The sequence below is a fragment of the Brienomyrus brachyistius genome, chromosome 8 (assembly GCF_023856365.1).
Source record: "Brienomyrus brachyistius isolate T26 chromosome 8, BBRACH_0.4, whole genome shotgun sequence".
Lineage (NCBI taxonomy): Eukaryota > Metazoa > Chordata > Actinopteri > Osteoglossiformes > Mormyridae > Brienomyrus > Brienomyrus brachyistius.
Genome location: NC_064540.1, coordinates 21,190,634 through 21,198,118, shown reverse-complemented (window position 1 = coordinate 21,198,118; position 7,485 = coordinate 21,190,634). Strand labels below are relative to the sequence as shown.

The window sequence follows — 7,485 nt, the reverse complement described above, 5'->3', positions numbered from 1 at the left end:
CGGAGTTTTATGTCGTCTCTTGCGCAAAGATTTAAACGTTCATTCGGGTCAAAACGTTATTCACGTGTAAAAGATACCGCCCAGTCTGGAATTTTGCCGCTAGATGTCGCTGCTGCGTTAGAAACAGCTGCCTGGTAGGTCACCTGAACGCAATGCATCCATCTTTTAACCGCGTACCCTGGTCAATGCCTTTCACTTTGACAGGATGCCAGTCCACTGCAGAGCACACGCACAATTTAGAGATGCCGATTAGTCACACACAGAATGGAGGTGGGATTTGAACACTCAGTCTTGGAGGTGTGAGACACCATGCCACCCATTCTATCCACCCATTAAATATAACCAGGGCCGCGTTTCCCAAAAGCTCCCGTTAGCAACCAGGGTGGTCTAGTCTGGAGCCCGTAGCAGACAGTGCAGGGTAAAGCTGGGGTGCAACACAATCGTTATAAGAAAAAAGAGTTGGTAATACGTGCTGTCGATTGAGGCCGGACATGCCCGACTCGACGTCACTGCTTTTCGGTGGAGATCTGTCGAATACTTCCGGAAAAAGCCGACGTTTTCCGAATCGTCCGTCCTGCCGGACTGCTGGAGGCGGTCGCAGCGCCATGTTAAGCGGAGCGTCCGACCTCGGCGCAAAATGACTTTAAATTCTACCGCTGGCCGAGAATAAGTATTACGCAGCTCAAGAAGGAGACGCCAGCAACAGACCTTCTGGGAGCAGCACCGATCCGGGTCCGCGGAGATCCGGACAGAGAGGGGGAAGACGACCCCCCCGCCACCGTCCCCATGCAGATGCAACACCGATATTAAGCGACTTTCCATTAAAAAAAAGGCTTTCATTGCAGGGATTAAAGGCCGCCTCCGGGAGCAAACCGCCACTGTGCTTTTATGCATAAATACCGGCAAACCGCAATCTGTAGATACAACTCTAGATAGATTGGTATTTATTAGACTTTTACCCCCTTTTGTTAATTTTTTGCAATGAGTTTGCCGCCGCAGAAAGCGGCACCGAAATCCGCCGCCGCAGTAAGTGGACCGGGAGCCGGCCCGTCTCCGGTGGGGCAGCTGCGAGCCGCCCTGACCTCCGTGTCTCTGCCGCCAGGAGCCCCGGCCGCTCCTCAGCCACCCGCCGCACCGCCGCAGCAGTATCCTTTCAATACTGATGATTTTGCACCCATGCCGGTTTGGTCCACGGGGATAGAGGATGCCTTGGGGGGGCGGGGGTGGGTTGGGGTTGGGGGGGTGGAAAATACGCACACACGTGGGTTGGAGGTGGATGCGATGTTGGTTGGTAATAGAGCCCTGAGTAAGGCGTGTGTAAGTGGGTAACTTGTGCGTGGTGCGCTAACCGGGAGGTGGAATGAGTGGGGGCGGTTGGTTCATTTTAGCCAAACTTGACAGCTCTCCTTGTCGGTGCTGGGGGAGGCATTTAAAAGGAGGCGCAGGGCTGATATATGCGGGGGCTTTGGGTTTCGGTGAGTGTGACTTAAGTTTCTCTTCCCATCGTCGCCACCTTATTGAGGGATCCTTTGGTATTCAGTGGAGGGAACTTACATTATGCAACTGCAAAATAGCCTGCATGCAGTATTAATCAACGATCAGAACCGGTGTTCGCTAATTAAGATACCAATAAACTAAAACTGGAGATGTATCAAATGAAAAAGTTCTGAGCCTTATTTTCCGTCTCCACACTGTGTCATATAACCATTTTTCGGCGGGGAGGGGCGGGCTTAATTTACTGCTACTTGATGGGTAAAACTGATTCCCGAATTGCCATCTTTGCCATGTTCGTGAATATGTGTTAAATGTAATGTATGGGTTTAAAAATGGGAGGTACGTTTCTTTTAAACACGGTGTCAGGTTAGCCCTGGTTACGCTATATGCCAGTATGTAAGCTTAAAGAGAGCTATGTGAACCAGACGAGCATATATTATTATTATTAATAATAATAATAATAATAATAATAATAATATTGTGCATGGAGCCGCTTCAGGCGTGCCGCTGCCCGCCCAGCGCAGTACCGACGCCCCCGCAGACGGACAGCTATTGCAGCCGCTTTCTGCGTTTTGCACCGGCGATGCGCCCCTCTGCTGATCCAAAGCCGTGGCGTGTTGCCCCCCCCCCCCGAAGAGGGGATACTATTACTCTTATTCTGAGAGCAGTTTCTCCAGTATCGGTCCTAGCCGGTGTGGCGCTCTAGGCGAGCATTGCCGCCGGCGCTCCCATTTGAGGCAAAGGGGAATTGACTGGCCAATCGGCGCCCCCTCGCACGGTGGTGCCCTAGGTGTCCGTCTACGTTGCCTATAGGAATTACCGGCCCCGAGTTTCACCCAGCACTTCAGATTATATTGACTGGTTCGGTGGGTAACAGTTGACAACCCACCAAGATTTTTTCCAACCTCTTTCAGTTTGTATTTTGTCTACCAGTATGGGAAGGATTCACCAAAGAGGAACTGTGATTTGTTGATACCAATATTCAGGTGTAACTTGATTTGCAATGGGGTAACTATCTGTAGTTATTTCTCATAGTGTTGCAGTACCTCGGTTTGTGAACCTGTAGTTCAGTTATTGTTTGTGGAAGCATATTTTTGGTATGTTTTTCTATTATATTATTGCACTAAGGTGACGGGAAACTAAGAGGTTTCCTGTCATCCGATCCTGTGATGATCTTTTCAGGTGACTTTAGAAATTTACATTGTTGGTAATTGTTACATTATCTTCCATTTCCTGAAGGGTTGGTCCATGGTAGACGGAACATTAAAGTAAAGGCCAGAGTAGGGGGCTCGTCACTTGTAAAGTTATGTTGGCCACTTACTGACCTTAATAGGTTTGAACTGACTGCAGCAAATGTGTCCTTTTCTAATTAAGGTTGGCAAGTTCAGTACAGTGGAAATGTGCTGCCTCTGAAGCAACTATGCAGAGCTTCACACGGTCTCTGTTGGAGTAGATGCCCTTTTGGATCTTTTGAGTTCTTGGCTTAGTCCTTGGGTTTCCCGAGAAAGTCTGAATTTTGTGTTGAGTTGGCTAGTGTCTACGCCCTTGATTTTATGGCATAGGTGGGCAGGTGGGGATGGTGCGGAACTGAATTGTGGACTGGGCTTGGCTTATGGTGGGGGAAGAAGAGGTTGAGAAGATTTCATTTAAGTGAGCACGAGGCATATAGATTGTACTTGCTCATGCATTAGTCCTAGTGGGATTTGTCAGGCGTGTTTTAGTTAGTGCTTTGACATATATGGCCCCAGGTAGGACTTCTGAACAGATACAGACCCAATTAATCCCGAAACTCTTGTTATACAACCATGAGGCCTCATTTTTTTGGGGCCTGTCTGAATCAGTGGCCACTTTCACTGCCGTCTGGCTCTGCAGTCTTAGTGCATTGCTGTCCGATGAAAACCATGTATGTTTTTTTTGACGATTGTGACTTTTTGCTGGAGTTGGTATTAGGGCTGGGCAATATCATTTCGATGATGTATCACACATGCACAATTATCACCAGGGCCTCAGATGAGGGGCGAAACATTTGCCGGACGCCAGCTTTTCGGTATCATTGACAGGCACCAAATGTTTCACCCATTATCGGAAGCCTGTGTGATTATCGCACATGTGCGATATACACTCAATGACAAAAAAAAAAGTGAAGCATCCAGACGGAGTGGTGGAAATTTAAACGAATATGCACGTGGCGAAAGGTCATGTGACTGTATCACAATGATTATAATGTTAGATCACACAGAGAACTGTTGGCAGTATGAGCACACTGCTGGTCCCATGTCAGTAGGGTGTGGAATCCCCTGGGCCTGGATACACGTACAGCCGTTGTATCCTCTCCTGCAGCAAGTCGGCCCATAGTTCTTGTAACTGGGCATCGAGATCCTGCAGACTGGCACTGGGTCTGAGTTGACGTCTGAGCTGATCCCACATGTTCGATTGGGGAAAGATCAGTGGATCTGGCTGGCCATGGGAGGACCTCAACATGACACAGGCAATCCATAGATGGGCGTTGTTTTGTTGAATGACTGTAATAGGGTGCTGTCTCAGGAGGGGTAAGACATGTGGATGCAGGATGTTACTGACGTAGCGCTGTGCTGGCAGGGACCCCAAATCACTACCAGAGATGACCTGAAATCATACGCCCACATGATGCCAGGAGTAACGCTGGTGTCTCTCCACAACATTGGCAGGATTGGTCCTCCTCCCTCGGCGCCGCCCCAACGTGCACATGACGGTCATCTGTGGTAATTCAGAACCAAGATTCATCACCGAACATGATACTACTCCACTCCTCATCAGTCCATGCCTCCCAGTTAGGACACCACTCCAAATGTAGCCATCTCTGCGCTGGTGTTAACGGCAGCCTTATGCATGGGATGGTGAACCTGTAGTCCGGCTGATGTGAGTCATCGAGACACGGTGCGGGATGGCACAGGGTGTTGTAAAGTGCCCAATACCTGTGTCTCAATGGCAGGCGCAGATGCCATGAGGTTCTGTAATGCTTGATGCACAATACGACGATTCTCTCTTGGTGTGGTCTGTCTTGGGCGCCCAGAACCGTGTGTGGGTGCCTTCACATGCCCATTGGTTCTAACATCGGGCAACTAACATCTGCATGCCCCACATGCCCGGCAATTGCACGATACGACCATCCAGCCTCATGCAAATCCACAATACGACCCCTATCAAACTCCGTCAAGGTAATGCTCTTATACTGCATCTACGAGGCATCCTCTGTGTCTGGTGACTAGATGTGCCAACTTGTTGCAAATCGAGTCATTTACATACCCATGGCTGGTCTGCACGTGTACCAAGTGAGTGTAATATCGATATGGTATCGCCCAGCCCTAGATGGAATGCACCTGTTCTTCATTGTCTATGGATAGCATTTGACCTCTAATTGACCAATGAAAAGAAGTTTTATTGAATCATCTATCTGTCTCATTAGAAGAGCTCTGTGTGATGGTAAATGTACTGTATGGTAGGGCACTGATTATGTCAAAACATTCAGACTAGCTGTCTATAATCTACCAAGTTCTTGGAATATAGTGAACAGGGAAACAAGGTTTGAACTAACCATCCACCACTGGAAAGCATGATAAGAAAACCACATAATCAATTACCTGGTAATATGGCGGAAGGAAGACGGAGCATAGCTGATGAAGGTCTTTATAACAGCGAAAGCGTCAGTTGCATAGTTGCATAGGTCTGCATTCCTAAGATCATATTTCCTTTACTGTCATTTTTAGCGTATTTGCACACATTAAAAAGTTAAATCCCATTCCTCCCAAACTGATCAGTGCCGTCAAGTATCACATGAACAAGAAGGGTATAAAAGATATTAACAAAATATAAAAAGTTGAATAAATGTATTCAAAAAGGATAGTCATCAGCTTGAAGGGATGTGGGGGGATGTGTGTGTTTGCGAGGTGGGCGTGGGGGGGATGTGTGTGTTTGCGAGGTGGATGTGGGGGGGATGTGTGTGTTTGCGAGGTGGACATGGGGGGGATGTGTGTGTTTGCGAGGTGGATGTGGGGGGATGTGTGTGTTTGCGAGGTGGATGTGGGGGGATGTGTGTGTTTGTGAGGTGGATGTGGGGGGATGTGTGTGTTTGTGAGGTGGATGTGGGGGGGATGTGTGTGTTTGCGAGGTGGGCGTGGGGGGGATGTGTGTGTTTGCGAGGTGGACGTGGGGGGGATGTGTGTGTTTGCGAGGTGGACGTGGGGGGGATGTGTGTGTTTGCGAGGTGGATGTGGGGGGGATGTGTGTGTTTGCGAGGTGGACGTGGGGGGGATGTGTGTGTTTGCGAGGTGGACGTGGGGGGATGTGTGTGTTTGCGAGGTGGATGTGGGGGGGATGTGTGTGTTTGCGAGGTGGATGTGGGGGGGATGTGTGTGTTTGTGAGGTGGATGTGGGGGGATGTGTGTGTTTGTGAGGTGGATGTGGGGGGGATGTGTGTGTTTGCGAGGTGGATGTGGGGGGGATGTGTGTGTTTGCGAGGTGGATGTGGGGGGATGTGTGTGTTTGCGAGGTGGATGTGGGGGGGATGTGTGTGTTTGCGAGGTGGATGTGGGGGGATGTGTGTGTTTGCGAGGTGGATGTGGGGGGGATGTGTGTGTTTGCGAGGTGGATGTGGGGGGGATGTGTGTGTTTGCGAGGTGGATGTGGGGGGGATGTGTGTGTTTGCGAGGTGGACGTGGGGGGGATGTGTGTGTTTGCGAGGTGGACGTGGGGGGGATGTGTGTGTTTGCGAGGTGGACGTGGGGGGGATGTGTGTGTTTGCGAGGTGGACGTGGGGGGGGTGTGTGTGTTTGCGAGGTGGATGTGGGGGGGGTGTGTGTGTTTGCGAGGTGGACATGGGGGGGGTGTGTGTGTTTGCGAGGTGGTACTACGCAGTCAGCAGTGTAACAGCCTGGGGGAAGACGTGTTTAGCAGCTTGGTGGTCCTGGTTTGGATGCTCCTGTACCTCTTTCCAGATGGCAGGAGAGAAAGCAGCCATGTGTGAGGGATGGGGGGGGGTTCTTGGTACTGCTGGAGGCGCTGTGAGCACAGCGTTGGTGGTAAATCTCCAGCAGATAGCGAGAGGGGCACCAGTGATCTTCACTGTACTGATAAAATGGTGCTGTTCAGCCACTTTAGAGTTACTGAACCAGGAAGTGATGCAGTAAGTCAGTTTACCTTCAGTGGTGGCCCAGTGGAAGGTGGTGAGAGCTGAGGAGGGGGAACTAGTAGAACTGTCACGATTACTCAAACTTTTAACAAGCATCGATTAAAATTAGCAGTCTTGATTATTCTGCAATATGGCGGAAGCATGGGCATAAATTATGGAGGGGGGTGTAACTCCCCCAATAATCAAAACCGGCCAATACATCCCCAGACCCCCTTAAGCAGGTGGAGACCTCAACCCTCTCCCAATGCTTGACACAAAGTTATGCCCTTGGGCGGGAAGAAGGCAGATCGTATGGATGAGGCTTCTCGTAAAGCTGCAGTTGTGTAGAAGCACTTCACTTTAAAAGTGAAAGAAAATGCAGACGTTTAGAAGACCTTCAGGTTTGAAGGACATACCCATTAATGCAATAGCCAGAGATATCGATGTCGAACTATGTGGCCCTCAGCCTCTTGGAGTAGACTAGCCAGTTTTTGTCGTTACTTTGCGTTTATTTTGCTTGATTTAAGTTCTTCTTTTCTATCTCAAGATAATTGCTGCTAAAATGAAGGCTAGATGTGTAACTTAGCTACATCACATAAACATATAATGTTAATGATATTTAAAATTTTCTATTTTCTGTTGCTACTTGTCTTACTTAGGGTTGTGGGGGGGTCTGGAGCCTACAAGTGCAAGGCAGGGAATAACTCAGGATCGCACTCACACACACTTATGGGCGATTTGGGAACTTCAGTTAACCTTAGCTTGGTTCTGGGCTAAGGGGGTAGACCATTGTACCCAAAGGAAAATCCCATGACGACTGGGAGAAGATGCGAAATCCACACACA

The 7,485-nt window shown here is 49.3% G+C and overlaps 1 protein-coding gene across 3 annotated transcripts in view; it reads left to right on the top strand.

Moving 5' to 3' along the window:
- The first annotated feature begins 75 nt into the window (after positions 1-75).
- The window catches only part of eif4g3a (eukaryotic translation initiation factor 4 gamma, 3a), a 47,300-nt gene continuing 39,890 nt past the window's right edge, over positions 76-7,485 (top strand). For all 3 annotated transcript variants that reach the window (XM_049023446.1, XM_049023445.1, XM_049023444.1), the window contains exon 1: positions 76-1,145. In XM_049023446.1, coding sequence (XP_048879403.1) covers positions 982-1,145 — 164 coding nt within the window. In that variant the 5' untranslated portion in view covers positions 76-981. The remainder of the gene's footprint in view (positions 1,146-7,485) is intronic.